Source organism: Apus apus, chromosome Z (assembly GCF_020740795.1).
Source record: "Apus apus isolate bApuApu2 chromosome Z, bApuApu2.pri.cur, whole genome shotgun sequence".
Lineage (NCBI taxonomy): Eukaryota > Metazoa > Chordata > Aves > Apodiformes > Apodidae > Apus > Apus apus.
In genome coordinates, this window is record NC_067312.1 from 35175415 (window position 1) to 35198929 (window position 23515).

The 23515-nt window shown below is 41.7% G+C and overlaps 1 protein-coding gene across 5 annotated transcripts in view; it reads left to right on the forward strand.

The window, feature by feature from the left end:
• Window positions 1-653: 653 nt before the first annotated feature.
• CNTLN (centlein) overlaps window positions 654-23515 on the forward strand; it is a 195481-nt gene continuing 172619 nt past the window's right edge. For all 5 annotated transcript variants that reach the window (XM_051643115.1, XM_051643120.1, XM_051643116.1 and 2 more), the window contains exon 1: window positions 654-982. In XM_051643115.1, the coding sequence (XP_051499075.1) occupies window positions 890-982 (93 nt within the window). In that variant the 5' untranslated portion in view covers window positions 654-889. The remainder of the gene's footprint in view (window positions 983-23515) is intronic.

Below are 23515 nucleotides of genomic sequence, written 5' to 3' on the forward strand. Positions count from 1 at the left end.
CTCCTGAGCTGGACACAGTACTCCAGGTAGGGTCTCACCAGGGCAGAGTAGAGGGGCAGAAACCACCTCTCTCGATCTGCTGGCCACGCTTCTTTTGATGCAGCCCAGGATGTGATTGGCCCTCTGGTTGGCAAGTGCCAATTGTTTGTTCATGTCCAACTTTTCACCCCCCAGTACCCCTAAGCTCCTTTCCACAGGGCTGGAGCCTCTGCAGCCCACGGAAGAGCCAGGAATACCTGCACTGTTCACACGCAAGTATCTAATATCACGACAGAGATATGATACAAGGCCAGGCGATCCTACAGCTAAGGCACTGCAGAAGAAATCTGCCGGATTTCCAGCCTTTTGCAAAATTCTGTGCTCAGCACCTTGGCTAGGCAGCAGCTGACCCTGTATCTCGAGGCTCAAAGCCCACGCCGGGCAGCCGCTCGACCAGCCTGTCCCGCCAAGCTGCTGCTCGCTGCCTTCGAGGCGCACCCCGGCCCGCCCGCCGCGCCACCAGCGCGGGCCCGCAGCGGCCGTTGGGGCTAACGGCCCCGCCGCGCGCGGCGCCCCGGGCACGGCGCATGCGCGGCCCCGCCGCCCGGGCGGGCAAATTCAAACCTGCTCCGCGTCCCTCCGCGCGGCCGGGCGGCAGTTGCGCTGACGTCATTGCACGGCGTCCTTCTTCCCTGCGGTTTCCGGCGCTCGCCTGCGCGGCAAGTGCCGCGGAGAAGGGAAGGGGGGAAAGTTTTCATCCGTGCGGTTCGCGGCTCCCTTTCTCTCCCCTTCCCCTCCGCGGCGGGGGGGCAGGGTCTGCGCGCACCCACCCTTCCCGCCGGGCGCTGACCCTCTGCTCTCCTCGTCGTCTCTGCAGAGCGGGCCCGAGGCTCCGGCCGCGGCGCCGGCGATGGCTGCGGGGCGTGCGGAGGCGGCGGCACCGCGGCTGGCAGAGCTGGAGGAGGAGCTGCGGAGTTTGGCGGAGGAGCTGAGCCGCTGCCAGGTACCCGACAGCAGGGCCGTCCCCTCCGGGAGCGGCGCCGAGGGGCAGCCCGGAACGGCGCGGCTGGGGTCGGGCGAGCCTCTCCTGCCGCGTCCCCGCTCTAGCGGACCCGGAGGGCAAGCGGCGGAGCAGGGCCCCGGGTGCCCGGCTCCTGTGGGGCAGGATGGCCGTGTAGACTCTGCGGCGGGTCCCCGAGCGGGGCGGATTCTGCTCAGCTCCGGCAGGCTTCCCGCGGCGCCGAGGGGCTTGCGGCCCCACCTGTTGGGCGACGGCGACGGGTCCCCGAGCCCGGCATGGCGGCCCCGCAGCCGCTCTGCGTGCGGGGCTCGGGAGTGCCGGCAGCAGGGTGCAGCTCCGCCAGGGAGTGAAACCGGCCCCGGGCTCTTTGTCTCGCAAGCAAGCATTTGGCCTGAGAGTTTTTTTCTTTCTGTGTTGGGTTTGTGTTGTTTTTCTTGTGTGTGTGTTTTATTATTGTTATTATTAACCTTTAAAATTTATTCTCCCCAAAAAAACCCCACTGTTTATTTGCTTGGTGTGTAATGGCAAGAGTACTGAGGTGCTGCGTTGTGCAACTCCTGGAAAAATGAACGAATGGAGGGGTTTTGGAGAAATCTGGGTCTTGAAGGAACCTTTAGAGATCATTTTATCTCGCAGCAGAATTAAGTACACTCAAGCCATCCTTGGAGGGAGTGCTTTGTCAATCAAATAGAGTTTTACTTTCAAAAGTTCTCCCAGACTATCTCCCTGTGACCTCCTTTCACAGGGAGACTTCCAATTGGTCATTCATCACTTATGTTTAGATACATTCCGTGCAAAGAGCAAAACATTGGTAATATGAGGTCTATAATGGAAATCTATGCCAACTCTGCCAAACAAGTGGATTATCCCTAAAAGGATATGGCAGAGAGGAAAGTGTCATCTAATGCTGTGGTTGCTTTCTCACTTGCTTCCTGGTAGCTAAAACAGTATTTTCTTGTGAGGCGCGGTCTGGTTAAGTCCATGGAAATGTGGGCTGATGCACAGACATCATATCTGTGAACAGAAAATACAGTCCCTGTTAGTTAATAGCAGTTTGTTGTTTCAAGCAGCAACTGGCATTGGATTTGTGGTTGTGGTTAGAATCTGAAGTTGCAAAAACTTGTTGCATAGGAGAAGTATAGGGAGAGGGAGCTGTCAATAAATACCCTGTTTAGAAATATTCCCAAAACATTCACTGTACAGTATCTTAAATGTCTTATGGGAGAAGTTCAGAGGACTCTTTATAATGATAATGTAGTTAGCTTTCTCTTCTTGGTACACAGATGTGCAGTATCAAGGAAAATTCGGTGGAGGTGGAAGGAAGGCCTTGTGCTCTGCTCATTTGCCAGGTTGAACATAAATTATATATTACTGAAACCTAGTAGCATAAAATATTTTTGAAGACAATTATAAATAATAGAAACTTTGAAGTAAACAGTACAAATCTGAATTTCTAATCACTTCGATAATGTAACTTGATGTACACAAATTGTAGTTAAGTATCTGATTTCCCTTTAGATTCATTCAATTACATGTGCATTTCTGTTTGTTCCTTGATGAACCCATTCGAATCAGTTTGAAATCAGCAACCAGAAAATATTTCTAAATGTATGCCTTTTAAATCCCATGTGTATTATCTTGACATTTTTGTTTCTCTGTATCAGATCAAATGGTTTTCTTGGAGAGAAGCAGGTGAAAAAGAACATGAAAGTAGTTTCTCTATTTGAAAACAGAACCCAGTCATTGTTCTGCAGTAATCTCTCCATCTCTAGGTAGAATTCAATACATACCATCCCTCTCAAAATGGGATTAATGTCTTCAGGTTTTATTTCATGTTATAAATAAAAAGGAAGGTAAAGGAGTAATCAATAAGTAGAGATTCTTCTTTGAAAGCACTGCAATATAGACATCTATATGCTTTACCATTTTACTAATCCATCAAAAGATGGAGAGAGAAATGTTTAAGCATGTCTGTTATATAGACAAAGGGGAAAACAGATTTTAATAAAGAGATTATAACCTAGTCCATGCAGCTTTTCCAAAATAGCTTTTTTTTTTTTCTAATTTCTTCACAGTTGAAATACAAAGTTTTACTGGCTAACTGATTCCTTTAGTAGAATTATACTTCATCTGCTGTGGTCTCCTTAGTTTAATTTGAATGCAAGATGTTCTTTGGTTCTTGTATTAAGTCATCACCTAACATTTGTAGGTCTTGTTAATCAGGATTGTGGAACTTAAGTTGGAACGGACTTCTTGAGAGCATCTATTCTACCCTACATGAGAACTGGTTGCCCTGGAAGATGTCCACTCAGGTGCTGAGTATTTCCATGGCTGGAGACTCTTCAGCCCCTCAGAGCAACATGTTCCAGTGCTTCAGCTTCTACTAAGATTTTCCTTGTGTTATGTTCTGTTGGATAGGGTTGTCTCTTTTGGTGACTACCTTAGCAGGTATTTTGGATAAAAATGTTATGTAAATGTCTTTAAAAAAGACATTAGTGAGAGAGTCTTAGCTTTTAATCTAGCAACTGGATAAAATTACTTAAGTTGTTTTTTTCTTTTTCTTCTGACTATTTCATTCACAGAAACAAAATATATTTCCAAAAGAGATTTCTCAACTGAAATCTAGTTTAATAGTTCAACAGTACCAGAACTAAAGGACTAGCTTTGAATATTTGTTTAGGTATTCATGTTTTGGATATTTTTTCCAAAGGAAAAAAAAGAAATCAAAGTATTAAGGCTGAAAGTTTTAATTTGTACTGAGGAACACTAAACACGGTTATAGAACAAGAGTTGCATACATCAAACAGTTATCTAGCACCGCAATAAAATATGACAAGTTTATTTTGTCCTTCTCCACACCTTCTTGGACTATTTTATTCACTGTCATATAAATTGCACTTCTAAAACAAAGTCTCTCCACTGGAAGCTGGAGACTAAATGTATGGAAACTGTATCTGGCTAATGAAGCTCCTGAATCTTAATGGAAGTATTGTTCATGTTAGCTTTGCTCTAACCACAGGTATTCCAGGCATCTACTTTTGGCTGATTTCTCTTTTCTGCAACATGATTCCGGAGTAGCTGACCCCTTTTCTTATCTGGGATGGTGGCCTTTATGTTCAAATTTAGGTTCTTTTTCTTCATGATTCTGTTGTCTTTTAAGTAACAATTCTCACCAAGTGCCTACAGAGCCAAATACGGTATCTTGAAGATTTCCTTTTTTTCTCCCTTTCCATTATTTTCTAAAGTCAAGATTCTGGTAATAAGTCTTGACCTTGTCAGCTCAGGTTTTCAGTATTTGGTATTTTCTTTAATACTCCTAAAAACATTGTGGGGACTTGTGTCATACTATGCAAGATCTGGGAGGAGGGCCTTGTTAAAAGCACAATGATTTTTTTGCAGTCACTCTGTGAAAACTCATGTGGTCATGGAACTCTGTGTTGGAATTTGAAAAAATAAAAAAGCCACATTAAGAAAATAGTCCAAAGCACCCAAATTGTCTGCCAAGGACTCTTGTATAAAGCTAAGAAAGTAAGAAATGAAACCATGTTTGCTTTTGCATTATGCTGTTTTGGGAAAATTATTGTTTTTTCTGCAGTAGAGCATTTTATAGTTATTTTGATAATCACTTAATAAATGACTCTCAGTCTTTTAGCTGCTGAACTACAGACACTTTCATACCCTTTATTTTTTAACTAAAAAGATAGGAAAATCTATTTAAAATACCCTGTGGTGGGAAACTGTAAAAAATAGTTGCTTTGAACAAGACAGGGTGATTTCAGACTGGATTTTCCACATCTGGTTGAGTGTCTTATGTTTCTGAAAATACAGAGTAGTTGGAAGAAGCAAAGACTTGGGTTATTTTTGCTGTTTACAAAAGAACTTTGGTTTGATTGAGCTCTGCCCAGGGGGGAGGAAGAACATGTTGAAAGCTTAAGGGTAAGAATTAAGGGACATGCAAACGTGGGAGAAACTTTTGTGGGTGTGTCCTGGTTTGAGCCAGGATGAAGCCAATTTTCCTTTTACTGATATTTTTTTTTTTTTTTTTTTTTCCCCTTCAGTAAGATTTATTTTAACTAGTCACAGAGCCTTCCAACTAAGGCTGATAATGATGGAATGTTTTTCTAACTGCTGGGTCTTCAAGGTCACATCTTTATTCTGCCGGCTCAGGCACTACAGGGAGATCTGTGACCCGCCCATAGGAGGCTGAGTTAGACAGACAGCAAAACTGGCCAGAAATACTCCATTCCATGTATCTATGTAAGCTCAGAGGAAGGTCAGAGATCACAGAAGACAATTTCCTTCCTGCTGCTTCTTTCCTTCTCTTCCCTCCATGGCCAGTGTCCGGGGAGGACTCTGTCCATCCATCACCATCGACCCCCAGACTCGAGCTCTCCTGACCCTCATCACTCTGCTCTCTCTCCAGCAGCAGCTCTGGGATTTTTTGGGACTGTTCCAGCTGAGGGGAGTGCTGTGGGAGTTGCTGGGGATAGGGGGAGGCAAGAGGCTTTTGCACATACCTGAACATATTCATATATAATTGTATATTTTTATCATCAGTGTTTAATTAAAGCTGTGTAGTTTAGTTTTCAATCCAGCAAAGTCTCTTTTTTCCCCTCTTCTGCCGTACCTGGGTGGGAGGGGGAGGGGATCGAGAGCATTGTTGTCAAACCTGAGTCAAATGGTGACAAGGTGTCTATTGTAGACCACCAAACCACGAAGATGTTGATGAAGCCTTCTGTGGACAGCTGGGAGTAGCCTCTATATCACTTGCCTTACTGACTTAGTAACTTCCTGATGTAGGTGGTGGAAGAGCCAAGAGCACTACTAGGCCTTGTATTAACAAATAATAAAGGTCTTGTGGACGACATTAAGGCTGGGGGCAGCCTTGGTGACACTGATCATGACATGGCAGAGTTTAGTTTTTTAAAAGGAAGAAGCAGGGCAATAAGTAGGATTACAGCCCTGGACTTCAGGAGGGCTAACTTTCTCCTCTTCAAAGATCTACTTGCTGTAATCCCATGGGCTAAGAATCTAGAAGGTAGAGGGGGCCAAGAGAACTGGTTAGTATTCAAATATCACTTTGTTCAAGCTCAAGATAGTAAAAAATTGAGTAGAGGAGTAAGGAGACCTGCATGGATGAGCAAGGAGCTGCTGAAAGTGTCATGTGGAAGAAGTAAGTTCACACTATGTGAAAAAAGGAACTTGTCACTTGGGAGAACTACAGGAATGTTGTCAGAGGCTATAGGAAGGCAACATGGAGGATTAGAGCTCTCTTAGAAGTAAAAGAGAACAAGAAAGGCTTCTTCAAATACAATAGTGGTAAAAGGAAGACTTGGGAAAATGTGGGCCTACTGCTGAATGATATGGGAGCCCTGGTAACAGGATGCAGAGAAGGCAGAGTTACTGAATTCTTTCTTTGCTTCAGTCTTCACTTGTCCTTCAGGAATCCCAGACCCTGGAAGTAAGAGAGAAAGCCTGGAGGAAAGATGACTCTTCACTGGTCAATGAGGATTAGGTTAGAGATTATTTGGGCAAACTGAACCTACACAAGTCCATGGGCTGGGTGGGATGCACCCACGAAAGCTGACAGAACTGGCTGATGCTGTTGCTCTACCACTCTCCATCATTTTAAAAAGATCATGGCAAACAGGAGAGGTTCCTGAGGACTAGAAGAAAGCCAGTGTCACTTCAGTCTTCAAAAAGGGCAGGAAGAAAGATCCAGGAAACTACAGACCAGTCAGTTTTACCTCCATCCCTAGAAAAATGACGGAGCAGCTCATTCTGGAGGTCATCTCTAAGCACATGGAAGAAGAGAAGGTTTTCAGAAGTAGCCAGCATGGATTCACCAAGGGGAAATCATGTTCGACTAATCTGATAGCCTTCTATGGTGGTGTGACTGAACAGATAGATGCAGGGAGACCAGTGGATGTAGTGTAACTTTTGACACAGTCTCCCATAACATCCTTGTAAGCAAGCTCAGAATAAGCTGGATAAAAGAATGGATAGTGATATGGACCAAGAACTGTCTGAACAGCAGAGCTCAGGGGGTTGTGATTGAAAGTTAAAGAGTCCAGCTGGAACTAGTGGAATTCCCCAGGGACCAGTGCTGGGTCCAGTCCTGTTCAACATTTTCATCAGGTACCTGTATGAGGGTACAGAGTATGTCCGCAGGAAGTTTGCTGATATGAAACTGGAAGGTTTGGCTGATAAACCTGATGTCTGTGCAGCTATTCAGTGAGACCTGGACAGACTGTAGAGCTGGGCAAAGAGAAACCTAATGAGGTTCAACAAGAATAAGTGTAGAGTCCTGCACCTGGGGGGGAATAGCACCATGCACCAGTATAGAAAGCAGCTCTGTGGAGAAGGACCTTGGGGTCCTTGTGAACAACAAGTTATCCATGGGACAGCAATGTGGCCAAGAAGGCCAGTGGTATCCTGGGGTGCATTAAGAAGAGTGTGTCCAGCAGGTCAAGGGAGGTCATCCTCCCCCTCTACTCTGCCCCAGTAAGACCACATCTGGAGTCTTGTTTCTGGTTTTGGGCTCCCCAGTTCAAGAAGGATGAGACAGTCCAATGGCAGGCTGTGAGAGTGATTAAGGGACTGGAACATCTGTCTTAAGAGGAAGGGCTGGGAGACCTGAGTCTGTATAGTCTGCAGAAGTCTGAGAGGGGATGTTACTAATGTCTATAAATACCTGAAGGGTGGATCACAGAACTATTCAGGTTGGAAAAGACCCTTGGGGTCATCCCTACTCTACAGAGTTCTCCCCTAAACCATATCCACCAACACCACATCCAAATGACCCTTAAATACATCCAGGGATGGTGACTCAACCGCCTCTCTGGGCAGCCTATTCCAGTGTCTAACCAATCTTTCTGTGATTTTTTTTTTTCCTAATGTCCAGTCTAAACCTCCCCTGTTGCAGCTTGAAGCTATTCCCTCTTGTTCTGTTGCTAATTACCTGTGAGAAGAGACCAGCACCAACCTCTCTACAATGTCCTTTCAGCTAATTGTAGAGAGTGATGAGGTCTCCCCTCAGCCTCCTCTTTCTCAAACTAAACATTCCCAGCTCCTTCAAGCATTCTTCATAAGATTTATTCTGTAGGCCCTTCACCAGCTTCATTGCCCTCCTCCGTACTTGCTCCAGCACCTCGATATCTCTCTTGAATTGAGGAGGCCCAAACTGGACACAATACTTCAGGTGTGGCCTCACCAGTGCTGAGTACAGGGGGACAATCACCTCTCCTCTTCTGCTGGTCACACTATTTCTAATACAAGCCAGAATGCTATTGGCTTTCTTGGCCAGAAAATTCTCTGTTGGTGAAAAAGTTAGGAACTGATCAGTAATCTGTCTGTAAGTGTTCTGCTGCAGCGCATTTGCTGGAATTCCCACAGTTTCTGTCAAAATATGATTAATAGAATAGGCAAAGAAAGATCTTCCTTTTGTTTCTGTTACTTGTTGCTTCTCTTCATTATCAGGGATTGGAGAAATTTCTGTAAGAATAGACTATGCTTACCTGTTAGTATTTTGGAGTAGAAGAGGAACAAGGAATGGGGGTTGTTACATTGTGGAAAGTGGAGTGGCAGGGGTTGCTACTGGCTTTGTTTCATGTCTTACATTTCCTGCTTACTGTGAAAAGCTGTGCATAGACCTGTTCTTTATGTCTTATTTTATCTTGTGTTTGCAGAAAAGAACATAACTTTGTGGATCGCTGGACTCTTGTTTTGATCACATCATGGATCAGAGGGGGATGTAATGTGTTCCATTTGGTACCATGAGCATTGATAACCAACAGCTTACTCTAAGAGACTCTTAATATGAAAATATTTCATTAACTAGAAAAACTTACTTTCTTCCATTCTGGAACAATTTGGTATCTAGGATGCACATTGAAAATCTAACGTAGCAATGATAAGAGTGATTTATAAGTAGTTTTAAACTCTCCTGTTTTATTTATAAGTGAATATGAAAAATATATTAAATAACAAAGCAAAATGCTCTACTGTTTTGTTACACAAGAATAGTTATTTGAGATGCATTTTGATTTTACATATTACAAATATTTAAAAATCAATAACTGAGAAATGAAATTAATGTTACATGTAGAAAGCCATAATTCTTCTTTAGCCATGTGTTTTTATGTTTACTTGGTTCTTTTTCTTCTGACTTTGTGACCAAAAATTTATGTTTGTGAGCTACCAGTATGTAAATTAGCATTTCTTTGGGATGGGTTGTTGATACCCGTACTGTTCTTTCAAAATGGAGCAATGTGTTTAATGCTCCCATTCATTAAATACTAATTTCTTTTATTAGTGATTAAGCCAAGACCACATACTTATTGGCATCAAGGGATGCCAGCTGTTTAGTGCTTTGGGTGTTTTTTTTATTTTATACTCTTATATTTTTCCATAAGGAGTCTAAATCACATGAGTCTGATTAGTACAGGTGTTGTTAATAAAGGCCTTACTCTTCATGTGTTACAGATAGAAGTAGTGCTGTTGAATAGCTAAGTTTGTTTATTTTCTTCTGATTTTTTTTACTTTTGACAAATTTTTAGCTAATCAGAATACATTTTTGCATCCCTTGTCTTTTCTTCTGAAAAGTAAATACTTGTTTGGAATATTTGAGTGAAACTGAACATGAACTGAAAGTGAGATATATATTTAAAAAAAAAAATTCTGCACTTAATAAATTAGTTAATTATATTACATTATGTCTTTGTGTAATTACTTCAAATTGCCCTTAGTATTTTAGTGGGAATCTAGAATTTGGTGTAGAGATCATGGAGTCACAGAACAGTTTCAACTGAAAGGGTTCTTTAAAGATCATCTAGTCAAAGCCAAACACTAAGGGCAGGGATGTCTTTCACTTGCTCAAAGCCCAGTCCAATCTGCCTTTGAACCCTTCCAGTGATGGGACATCTACAAACCTTTCAGTGCCACACCACTCTTGTAATAAAAATGTCTTCCCTATGTCCAATCTACATCTACCCTCTTTTTCAATTTAAACTTGCCCTTTCTCCTGTCATTATGGACCTTGTTAAAAAGTCTCTGCATTTATGTATTGAAAGGCTTCAGTCAGGTCCCTTCTCCAGGTTGAAAACCCCACCTCTCAGCCATTCTTCATAGGAGAGGTGATACATCCCCTCTGATCATTTTTGTGGCACTGCTATGGACCTGTGCTGGCAGGGTCTTGTCTTCCTTGGACTGGGGTCTCCAGACACAGATGCGGTATTTCAGGTAGGATCTCAGAAGAGAAAAGAGGGAGAATCATCTGTCTTTACTTGCTGGCCATGTTTCTTTCTATGCAGTCCAGGATATTATTAGCTTTCTGGGCTGCCAACTGCACACATGCTGCCAGCTCCTATCCACTTTTTTGTCAACCACTATATCCATGTCCCCTTCAGGACTCCTGTCAATCAATTAATCCCACAGTCTGTATTGATACTGGGGTTTACCCTGACCCAGGTGCAGGACCTTGCACTTGGCCTTGCTGAACTTTTACATGAGCCCACTCCTCAAGCCTGTTCATTTTTCTCTGAAAGGTATTCCTTCCCAATGGTGTGGAAACTGCACCACTCATCTTGGTGTCATCTGCAAACTTGCTGGGGGTGAATTCCCTCAATCCCACAGTCTATGTTGTTTATGAAAGCAATAAGCAGTATTGGTCCCACTGTGGACCCTGGAGGGACAGGCACCACTCCTTACTGGTTTTAGTTTGGATATTGAACCATTAACTAACTCTCTGAAGAGGACCATCCAGCCAGTTCCTTATCTATCCATCAAACCCGTATCACCAATGAAGTGGCAAGAATGTTGTGTATCAAGGCTTTACAGAATTCTGTGTAAATTACTGTAACTCTTCACTTGTCCACTGATGTGTGGACTTAATTGTGTATGTCCATTACATTAGTCAGTCATGATTTGCCCTTGGTGAAGCCATTATCTCTGTATCTAATTACCTTGTCTTCCATATGCCTTGGCATAGCTTTGAGAAGGATTTCCTCCATGATTTTACTGGGCACCATAATGTTGACGAGTGGTCAGTACTTCCCAGGGTTCTCCTTTTTACCTCTTTTTAAAAAAAATGATGTGGTACTCCCTTTTCTTCAGTCACTGGGTACTAACTGCTGCGAGAAGGTATAAGAGAAAAAGTGCCTTTTATGGGAGTGATGAAACATTTCTGTTTCTCAAGAATCATAGAATGGCTAGGGTAGGAAGTCACCTTAAAGACTATCTAGATCCAACTCCCTTGCATTGGCACATACGTCTCCTACTAGATCAGGTTGTTTGTAGAGCCCCATCTGACCTGCTCTTGAACGCTTCCAGGGATGGGGCTTCCACAGCTTCCCTGGGCAGCCTGTTCAAGTGTCTCGCCACCTTCATCATGAAGAATTTCCTCCTAATGTCTAAACTTAATCTACCCTCTCCCAGTTTTAATTCATTATCCCTTGTCGTCTCACTACAAGCCCTTGTAAAAAGTCCCTCTCCATCTCTCTTATGTGCCCACTTCAGGTACTGAAAGGCTGCTATAAGGATCCATCTCTTCTCTAGGCTGAACAATCCCAGCTGTCTCAGCCTGTCTTCATAAGAGATATGCTTCAGCCCTGTGATCATGCAGAGAAATAGGCTCTTGCTGCTAATTTCTTCAGTTGTACTGAGAATGCCTTTAGACTATCCTGTCTGTATTTACCACGTAGTTACAGATTGAGCCTGGAAGAAAATGGCTGTAGCAGGTCTGCTTTTCTTGTCAAACTATATTTTGGTTCAGGAGGAGACCTGCTATTCTTAGACAATTACTTCAGATAATCTTATTCTTTGTTGTTATTGTGTGCTGTTTCCACTACTTAAGGTACTGTTTAGGTCGTGATTTAGGAGATATGCAAACACTCTCCTATTTGTATGCAATTTTGCAGTATTTGAAAGGTTCTGCAAAGTTGTTTCTGGCAGAGGTGATGTGATGGACCCAAAGTCTACTTGATTAGTCATAGTAATTCAGAGTGATTATACCCAAATATATGTGTAATGTTATATTGTCTGTAAAACAGATCTACTTATGCATTCTGTATTTTCAAATGTATTGAAAATCACAGTTTTGTTATATTAGTTCAGACCATTATATTTTAATAAAAACTAACTCTGCGACCTATTGTGTTTTAGCTTATCCTGTGCTCTGAAGTACGTGATTGAAGTCTTAAAATTTCTCTCAGAATTGTAGCACTTCCAGAAAGCAGTTATGTGATTTGGAAAATTCACATCCTATTCATTCTGTGCGTCTTCCAGCCAAATTACTTCAATGACTATGGTTAATTTTAATTGAATTGGTGTAGATATTTATAGTGTGAAATAAAAACTCACAGGTGAGTTATCCTATCCTTGATCTGGAAAGGGATTAAAGCAAAGCCTTTCCTCTGGAATGGAGCCTTTTGCTGTCTCCTATCCACTCCTTTTTGAAAACAATTCTTAAATCAACCAAGTGTTAGGTTTTCAACGCTGACTACTCAAAAAAAGTAATTTTCAGTGTAAATGCTGCACCAGTGAATGAAGGCACGTAGAGCATCTTGACCATGTGTTCACTTTTTGTAAAAAAAAGCAAAGGAAGTTACTTACTCTTAGCTGTTTAGTGAGGATGACATTGTGTGTTATGTCCCACAAGGAGGGCATGGCTAGAGTTCCCCTGAGGCGGGGTTAACCCAGGGAGATTCAGACTGGACCCCCTTACTTTCTGAACTTCTCATAGAGGAGCCTAGGTGTGGCTGGATCCAATCCTTTCTTAATCTCTTAACAATCCATTCTGCGAGATTAACCTCTGGAATTCTCTGCGCAGTACTCTTAAGAGTAAGGCTATTACCCAGGAGGCTTATGCAAAACATAGTTTACCTAAAATTGAGTAAGATTATAAAGCTTGTCAAAAAAGACACAACCATATCACTCTCAAATCAACAGGTTACAAATAGCATAACTTAGCAAAATTGTACTCTCAAAGCAACAAGTTACAACTGGAAAAACTTACTAAAATTAGAAATTATGTTACCCTTATGTACTGAGAATGAGGTTAGAAACAGAGAGAGAGAAGAGGAAAGAAGGATAGGAAAGATACCGCCACTCTTTGATCCAGCGATGATCTTGACGTGACACTGTAGTCCTGGAATGACAGATCCGCCTCTTCTGGATAAGGCTTGACCTACTTTGTGCAGACTCAGTATTGGGTTTGAGAATGTTCTGGAAATTAGTTGGTGGGGCAGGGGGGTCCAGGTGTTCACTTCCCTCACATTCCCCCAAAGTCCAGGTTGACTGAGCAATGAATGATCTTTATTTTCACAGATGCACTCTGTTCTTAATAGGAGAGTGATCTTTTACAAGATGTCAGTCTGCCTCTGTGGGCCTCCTCTTGCCAACCACTCTTCCTTATCAGATCAGGACAGTGTCTCATCAGGTTGGCTACCAAAGGAGGGACTCCCCTTGCAAGGACAGTGTCCAGCTTATCAGGGTGGTTACTGAACTAGGGGCTCTTCTTGCAAGAATGGGATCCAGGTGGCTTATTGAATGAGAACCCCACCAGAGCACAATGTCCAGTTTGTCAAGGCAGCTGTTTTGAGATAATTACTCATTTCAGGACTCTACAATGTGTCATATGTCAATATCTTAAGAGTCCAGCGCAGAGCCACAAAGATGATTAAGGGAGTGGAACATCTCCCTTATGAGGAAAGGCTGAGGGAGCTGGGTCTCTTTAGTTTGGAGAAAAGGAGACTGAGGGGTGACCTCATCAATGTTTACAAATACGTAAAGGGTGAGTGTCAAGAAGGTGGAGTTAAGCTTTTTTCAGTGATGACCAGTGATAGGACAAGGAGTAATGGATACAAATTGGAGCATAGGAGGTTTAAGGTGAATATCAGAAAAATTTTTTTTACTATGAGAGTGACAGAGCACTGGAACAGGCTGCCCAGAGAGGTTGTGGAGTCTCCTTCTCTGGAGACATTCAAGACCCGCCTGGATGCCTTCCTGTGTGATGTACTCTAGGTGACCCTGCTCTCGCGGGGGGTTGGACTAGATGATCATTCGAGGTCCCTTCCAACCCCTATGATTCTATGATTCTATGATTCTATGATCTATCTGCTAACTTCTCTACCCTTTAATGCATATTTATTTCTGGCCTGTGATGCTACTGATCTTACTTTTGTGGTATTGATTTACTGACCATGTCATGACAGGCCAGGAAATACCTTGTATTTCGTGTCTATTGATGTCACAATGAGTCATTTATATTAATTAAGAATATGTAATAAAATTATTCAGTTAAGTGTATTGCTGTCTTTTGGTCACACTGATAGACTAATCTGAGAGTCTATTTATGAAATTGTGTAATGACACTGTCTTTTAGTATAAGTCATGTTTAGTACTTTTGCTTAGACCACTATTATTGCATCAACATTGTAATAAGGTAACATTATTTTTGTGATTTGCTTTCAACTGACTTCTGAGTAAGGATGCAGTCTTTTGGAGGAGTGTGTGTGTGTATTTCCATACACATTATTTTTTTATATTCAACATATATTTGCAAGCAGAGCAGTATAATATTTTTTTTTCCAGTTTGAGACTTAAAGGTATCTTTGTTTCCAAAACTACCAATAGAGACAGGATAACAGAAAATTCTTTAAATAGAAAATTATGGCTGGAAGATACATTAAATTTCTAGTAGCATAAAATTACATGATGGTTGTTTACCCCTTATAAAGTCACATGAAGAAACTGAGGAAGAAGGGAGGAAGATATACTTGTTTGCTGATGGTATCTATTTTACAGCTAGCAATCTGTTGGGGTCACATACAGCCTTCTTAAAAATCTCTACCTGGGAGTTTTATGTAATAGTGTGTACTGTATATGAGTGACTTGTGAACTTGAAAATCACCTCAGGTTATCTTCAGAGCCTGGTGTGTACAAGGTTCTAAGTTTTCTTGTGAAGAACTGATTGGTCTTATCTTCTAGTGACTTTTCAGGTTGTTGAAAAGTGCAGTTCCTCAAATACAGGTTCTGTAAAGTGTAAGCATATTCTGTATTGTGACCACTCAGCAGGGCCATGTGGGCTATACAGGGAATACCTTTTGTTTAAGAATATAATATGTGGCTGGAAATCACAAAGAACACTGGCACAGCAGGATCAAGAGAGTCTGCACTGGCAGCAGAAAACAGTGTGATTTTTAAAGTCTTGTGAGACATGAGGAAACAAGCCTATCCCTTACAAGTGAAGTGTAATATGGCAGCTGATTTTCTTGCAGGTGTTTCAGTGCTTTTTTCATGCTTTTATTTATTTTTCCTCCATTCCTTATAGTATTTTGCATTTCCATACTAGTTCTTCAAGCCTGCCAGTCAGGCGTATTTCACTTTTTATTGAAATATTCACTTCCTAATACAGAAAATTTTCAGTACCTGATTATTATAGAGTTCTTACTTAAAGAGTTACAGTAAACCAATAGCTCCCTCTGTCCTCCCAGCTGTTTCATTTTCCCTTCTGGGAGTATCTACTGATGAAAAAACAGAAATGAGAGATTGTCCTGTGCTTTTCTAGCAATTATTGGGTGGGGTAGGAGCAGGGAAAAGGTTAGTTGGCTTTTTTTGTTGGCTTTTTTTCTGTTCTGGGAGTATTCTCTTCCAGATTTCAGAAGTTGTTTTCTCCATAATTAGTAAATAATTTGTCATGCTTAAAAAATTCCAGGTGTTACACAGACACTACTAATGGTTAACATGCTTCGAAACACATACAGTGAAACATAAACTGTAAGTATCTGCGACTCTTGATATGTAAATTTACACTATGTAAATTGATATGTAAAAATACACTAAAGGAGGAGGTTTTTCAGTCTGTCCTTGTTCTCAACACAATGCATGAGACACATGTAAACAAAAATTAAACCTGCATGTAAATGTAATACCAGACCTGTAATGAATGTATAGTTCTTGTGAGCAATGAAAAAAAGAAGTTAAATACTGTTTATGCTTTTGGCACTCCTCATTGCTAATTTAAATGTTTTCCTGTAGCAATTCAGTATCAGTACTTTAAAAGAGTGCCAGCTAATTGTCCTTGATAAAACACTGTAAAAATACTCAAAACATTCTATGTTTAGGTAACTTCTAAGGTTCCATTAGACAAATAACTATGCAGAATTGAACACTTTTACATACTTCTGTTATCAAATGTCCAGAGCAGTATTTATGCTTGGATTTTTCTTCCTCTTCCAAAAGGAAAGTGAATTGTTCTAATTTAAATAACAATATTTGTCTTTTCTTAATCATAAGCCAGAGGGGTTCCTTGTTTTGTGACTTAGACTAATGTTTAATAAATTAATTACTTCACTCGCCATGCAAATTCTTTTGCTGTAGATAGTTCACATCATACAGTTTTTTTCAGTGGCTTATCTTAGGTTTCTTTCTGCTTCTGAGCTTGATGCTGTTAAAATTCAGTAAGAAAAATCCAGCTTTCTTTGCAAGGAGCACATTCAAGGCCTAAGGCACTCTTCATTTCTGAATGTCTTTCAGTAAGATGATGAACTACAATTACTTTCACTGTAGGCTGAGGGAAAAATCTCACTTTTCAGAGGATATGCAGCATGCTTTCTTAATTCTCTAGTTCTGGCATGCAGACGATTACAGGATGAGCGTCTGACAGTAGATGTGTTGTGAATAATCCTAGTTTTAATGAGTAATTTTCACTAACTTTCAAATTACATCAATATTCTGCCTTGTGTATATAAGTTCTCAGCTGTTAAAGGTACACTCTCTCTGGCCTCTTGAGCTGTTAATATACACTTGAGTAGACTGAGCGTTCGTTGGGTATGTTGAAGATTGATACATCCCAGGCCTTGACAGCTGTAGTGTTTTTTGTGCCAACTTCAGACAGTCTAAGCAGCCCTTTTTTGGAAGAAATGGTTTGGTTCCCAAGACCATTCAGTCCATTAATTGTGCCAAGAGCTTAAAAAGGCTGTTTAAACTTCATCCTAAAACTGTAATAATTTCTGGCTAATATTCATTCTGTTATGCAAAAAACTTAATTACTTATAGATTTAAATGAAACAGTTTTAGCAATTAAAATCTTTGGCATGCTAAAGAGAAGAAAGTCACATTTTATTGTAACTTACCATTCACTGACTAATGTTATATTAATGTTTTATTGTCATAATGAGAAAAGTAAAATCTTTCTTTCTATAATAAAGTTCACAGATTTTTAACTGCAGATTATGTGGGGTTTTTTTAAATAGTAACAAGTATTTGAAGATGGATTTCTGATTGTTTGTTGATTCGTTAATTTAGATTAGAATATCTGTTCATATAATTATAGCATTGCTTTATAATTCTATGTGTGCTCATTCATTGGCTGCAGTAATAACCAGTTAAATGCCAGTTCCTGCCATCATAAAAGACAAACAGCGTTTATCAAAATGGTATTATTTTTCAGTTCTGGGAATTTCAGTGACTTTTCACTTGTTTCCAGATTACTTGGGAAAGGTTTTATTTGTTTGTGGTTTTTTATTTATTTTCAAATTTTCTTTTTCAATGGACACTACTTAGCCCATTCTGTTTAGCTGTTTCTTTGAAGTTTATTTAGTTCTGTTCACATTCAATATTCCTTACCACACAAGTTTTTTTATTTGTAAGTTAGGATGGCTTTTTCATTCCTACTTGATCTTCTGTTCTTTCAGCACTGACAGAAATGTTGCAAAACTCAGTTGTGTATACTTACAACTTGGAGCTGATTTTATTCTTGAACAACTTTGAAAGTAGTGGTTGTGAAATAGCTAGAGGTGCTTTGCAGTTAATCTGAACTCCTTTTCAATTAAAAGATAATTTGTACCTTAGTGTCTGTGTTCTCATTAGGAAGACAACATTTATTGAAACTTCGTATTTTATATGCTATCAAAAGGTCAATTTCTGGGAGGTTTGGCAAAGTTTAGGTAGAAACTCGATTGTCAGAGACTCAATACATGCTGGATATTCAGCAAAAATCACAGAAGGGATGTGAACATTTCCTTCTTGTTACATTGTACATCCATAGATTTTGTACGTATTTGTTAATTATGAACAAGTCAGTATATGTTTATGTAGTTTTCCCTTTTTGTCATTTTGTGTAATGGAGGAGTGCTGTGCTTAGAAGTATGTGTCTGAAAGTTACGCACTGCTCTGTCTTCTTGTGCTGCCTTATGCTGTTCCCCAGCTGGAACCTGGAGGAACCTGCAGGGTAGGACAAAATGCAGCTGCTGCTGCTTGTAGTGAGTCAGGATTCTTGATGGTGCTTGAAGTCATTCAGAAGCCCAAGTGTCTCAGCTCTGTTAATAATAAATAAGCAGAAAGCCCAATATGTACTTTTGTAGTCTTGTGTACAGGACAGTAAAAGGGAAAGCTGAGGAAGTTCAATGGTAAACAAATAAAAATCTTTAAACACGCAAAAAACCCCGAACTAAACAAAACTCATGAGCTCATAAATCAGCATCAGAAACTTTGTTTCCTTGCCTCAAGATTTTTGAGTGTTTGCAGGTGGAATACTGTTGGCACTTTGTTATATCTGGACTTCTCTGTGCTGTAATGACTTCATGGCCCTTAGAGTAATTTATCAGTGATTTTAAGTAGTCTAGTGTAAAAAAACCACAGTGGATTGTGTACTGAAAATATAAAACAATGTTCAAGCACATTACCAGTTTAATTCTGCTTTCCATATTGCTGATTAGGTGAGAGATTTTAATTAAAATTATTTTAAAATTAGAGGTAAACATAGTTTATTATATATAGTGGTTTATTCTTCTGTTATGGTTTAAACTAGGGACTTCAACCATCCTGGTATCTGTTGGACAGACAACTCTGCAAAGCACGAACAATCCAGGAGGTTCCTAGAGTGTATGGATGACAACTTCCTTTTTCAAGTAATTGAGGAACCAAGAAGGAGAGGTGCGAGAGGTGCTGGACCTTGTTCTCACAACAAGGAAGAGCTGGTGAGGGATGCTAAGCTCAAAGGCAGCCTTGGTTGTAGTGTGCATGAAATTGTGGAGTTTAAGATACTTAGAGCAGCAAGGAGGATTCACAGTGGTGACTGGTGTTCCCAAGGGTCAGCACTGGGACTGGTGCTGTGTAACATCTTTTTTGGAGACAAGGACAATGGGATTGAGTGTATCCTCAGCAAGTTTGCTATCATACCTAGCTGTGTGGAGTAGTTGACACCTTCGAGGGAAGGGATGCCATCCAGAGGGACCTTGACGGGCTGGAGAGGGGGAACAATGCCAACCTCATGAAGTTCAACAAGGTCAGGAGCAAGATCCTGCACCTGGGTTGGCACAACCCCAGGCACAAATACAGGCTGGGAGGAGAACAGATTGTGAGCAGTGCCAAGGAAAAGGACTCGGGAGACGGTAGTGGATGAGAAGCTCAACATGAGCTGCCAGTGTGCGCCGGAGCCTAGAGGGCCAATTGTGACCTGGGCTGCATCAGAAGAAGTGTGGCCAGCAGAGGCAGGAAGGTGATTCTGCCCCTCTATTCTGCTCTGGTGAGACCCCACCTGGAGTACTGTGTCCATCTCTGGAGTCCTCAGCACAGGAAGGACATGAAGCTGTTGGAGAGGGTCCAGAGAAAGGCCATGAAGATGATCTGAGGGCTGGAGCACCTCTTCTCTGAAGACAGGCTGAGGGAGTTAGGGCTGTTCAGCCTGGAGAAGAGAAGGCTCCAGGGAGATCTTGTAGTGGCCTTCTAGTACCTGAAGGGAGCCTACAGAAAAGCTGAGGAGGGACTTTTCACCAGAGTGTAGTGACAGGACAAGGGGTAATGGTTTTAAGCTGGAAGAGGATGGGTTTAGTTTAGACATCAGGAAGAAAGTCTTCACCATGATGGTAGTTAGGCTCTGGAATAGGTTGCCCAGGGATGTTGTGGGTGCCCTCTCGCTGGAGGTGTTTAAGGCCAGGTTGGATGAGGCTTTGTGCAGCCTGGTCTAGTGGGAGGTGTCCCTGGAACTTGGTGATCTTTAAGGTCCCTTCCAACTTAACCATTCTGTGATTTTATAATTATTTTCATGTACTTAAAGGCATGTCGTTGAGTGTAAGGGCTACTGACTTACTGTCCTTCTAAATAATTGGGATCACACATTTCTATAATTTATTGAATTTTTGTTTGGCTTTGTGTTTTTTCTTTGCTGGTATACCAGAATAAATGCAAAATATTTTTAGATGTTAGAAATAGTTAGAATCTGTGTTCTGTATAGATCCTGATGCTTTTGGAAGCCTGAAGCAGTTTTTTCAAATCTGAAAAATATTTTCAATTCTGGTTTTTTTGCCTGAGAAGAAGAAGTAGATCCTGACTGGTTCCCAGTGAACACACATTGTTTCTTTTTAGGTGGCATGGTAAGGTATTTCCAGAAAATGGTGGCTTTTTTGAGGATGTGTGAAAAACAGTTGACACTTTTTATAATCTTTCAGACTAGGTACATAGAAATCCAAGATACTGAGCGGAATAAGGTGACAGCACAGAAGGAGAGGCTTGTTTGTTTTTTTTTTTATTTGTTCCTTTGCTTCCTTTGTATTTTAAAAATGAGGTGCGTAGCCATCTTTTTGGACTGACCTGAGTAACCTAATTAACGTGATGCTTGCTGTTTGTCTTTTAACTTAATTCCTAGCTGAAAGGGAACTTTATTTTCTCAGTTCTACTGAATAAAGACTTGGATACTGATGTGAAATAATTAGAGTTCTTTATATGATGTATGTCTTAGTTTTGGTGTTGCCTTTCTTCAAAAAATCAATGTTCACCCCAGGACACCATAATCAAGTTAGCCTACTATCTGTTTTCTTGCTCCCGATAGTTTTAAAGAGAGTCCATCAACTGCTAACCCAATTAGGTTAGAGGAAGATTATGTTCCTTTCGAGAGATTTTAAAGAACTGTTTGTGCCCCATTTCTTTCTACACAGAGTTAATTTTTGGTTTTGTTTGGAAATACCAGAAATCAAGTCTCCCTGTCAACCCTGTGCCAGTTGTATAGATCCCACAAAGGCAGTTACCTGAAATTTCTCTGGTTTTATGAAAGACAAACTCCTTCTGCCGTAGTCCAGTTTGCATAAGATGGTAATAGTCTGAAATTGTAAGGTGTTTGTAGCCAGAGCCTTTGTTTTATTTACTTTCTAAAATAATCTGAAAGCTAGTCAGATTTGTTAGTGGTGTGCACTCTTAAAGCAGGCGTGTGAGTTTTGCTGGGTTTACAGTAATACCTGAATAAGGCATCAAATCTCCATAAAGTTTTCTTCTTTGCTTGGTTGAAGAAGTTGATGGCTTTCAAAGATTTAAAGAAATGTAGACTAGAAATTACTGCAGTTGGAAGTGGAAGATATTTTTTAAACCAGCAACTGTAAAACCCCTGACTTCTCACTTGCTCAGCATTTTTCTGTTTTCTCCAAAGTTCAGCATTGTCTTAGTTTTCTATGCAATTTTAAAGTTCAAAATATGTGCATTTCTGAATGTGAAAAGTGCCATCAGAACTTAAGAAAAATAATTTTTAATTTTATCCTCTTAAATCATAGAGAAAATAAGTACAACTATCTCTCCTATTTCTTCTATAAATTTTGTTAAATCCATAATTCAATGTATTTGGCTGTTTTGGTATTAATCTTGGTAGTATAAATTAGACTCAGTTCAGTGATAAATCTTGATAAAAGTATCCTAGCTTTAGAGAAACACAGAATCATAGAATCCCCAAGGCTGGAAAAGACCTTTAATCTCATCAAGTCCAGCTTATGACCTAACATCACCACATCGGCCAGACCATGGCACTAAGTGCCACATCCAGCCTTTTCTTGAACACATCCAGGAACGGTGCCTCCACCACTTCCCTGGGAAGTCCATTCCCATGTCTAATCACCCTCTCCGTAAGGAACTACTTCCTAATATCCAACCTAAACCTCCCCTAGAGCAGCTTGAGGCCATGCCATCTTGTCTTGTTGCTAGTTGCCTGGAAAAAGAGCACAGCCCCCACCTGACTACAACCTCCCTTCAGGTAGTTGAAGAGAGTCATAAGGTCCCCCCTGAGTCTCTTCTTCTCCAGGCTAAATAACCCCAGCTCCCTGAGCCTAACCCTGTAAGACTTCCCCTCTAGTCCCTTCACCAGCCTCGTTGCTCTCCTCTGGGCCTGCTCCAGCACCTCAATATCCTTCTTGAAGTGAGGGGCCCAGAACTGCACACAGTATTGAGGTGAGGCCTCAGCAGTGCTGAGTACAGAGGGAGAATTACATCCCTACTCCTGCTGGCCACGCTATTCCTGATACAAGCCAGGACGCCATTGGCCTTCCGGGCCACCTGGGCACACTGCTGGCTCATGTTCAAGGGTTGTCAACCAGCACTCCCAGGTCCCTCTGCTGGGCTGCTCTCCAGCCACTCTTGCCCCAGCCTGTAGAGCTGCCTGGGGTTATTGTGGCCAAAGTGCTGGACCCTGCACTTGCTCTTGTTGAATTTCATGCCATTGGTCTTGGTCATTTGACCCAGCCTGTCCAGGTCCTCCTGCAGCTTCTTCCTACCCTCTGGCAGATCGACACTTCCCCCCACCTTGGTGTCATCTGTGAATTTACTAAGGGTGGACTCAATCCTCACTCACATCCAGGCCATCAATAAAATATTGAATAGGCCTGGGCCCAGTACTGATCTCTGGGGGACACTGCTGGTCACCAGATGCCAACTGGATGCAGCACCCTCCACCCTCTTTGGGCCTGGTCATCCAACCAGTTTTTAACCCAGCGAAGGGTGCACCTGTCCAAGCTGTGGATTGCTGGCTTCTCCAGGAGGATGCTGTGGGAGACTGTGTCAGAGGCCTTGCTGAAGTCAAGGTAGACCACATCCACAGCCTTCCCCTCATTTACTGGTTGGGTCACCCAGTCATAAAAGGAGATGACATTAGTCAGGCAGGACCTTCCTTTCCTAAACCCGTGTTGGCTGGACCTGATCTCCTGGTTGTCTTCTACTTGCTGCTTGATGGCACTCAGGATGGTCTGTTCCATAACCTTGCCAGGGACTGGGGTCAGGCTGACAGGCCTATAGTTCCCCAGGTTCTCCTTGTGGCCCTTCCTGTGAATGGGTGTCACACTGGCCAACCTCCAGTCGTCTGGGACCTCCCCAGGCAGCCAGGACTGGTCATAAATGATTGAGAGCAACATACCGAGTTCTTCTGCCAGCTCCCTCAGCACCCTAGGATGAATACCATCCAGACCCATGGACTTGTTGGGATCTAAGTGGCGCAGCAGGTCCATAACTACTTCTTGGATTTCAGGAGGGGGATTGTGCTCCCCATCCCTGTCTACCAACTCAGGAGCCCAGTTGTCCTGAGGTTAGCTACTCTGTTGTTAAAGACTGAGGCAAAGAAGGTGTTAAGTACCTCAGCCTTTTCCTTGTCCTCCGTTACTAAGTTCCCCCCCATCCAATAAGAAATGAAGATTTTCCCTGATCCTCCTTTTGTTATTAATGTATTTATTAAAGCATTTTTTATTATCCTTTACAGAGATGGCTATT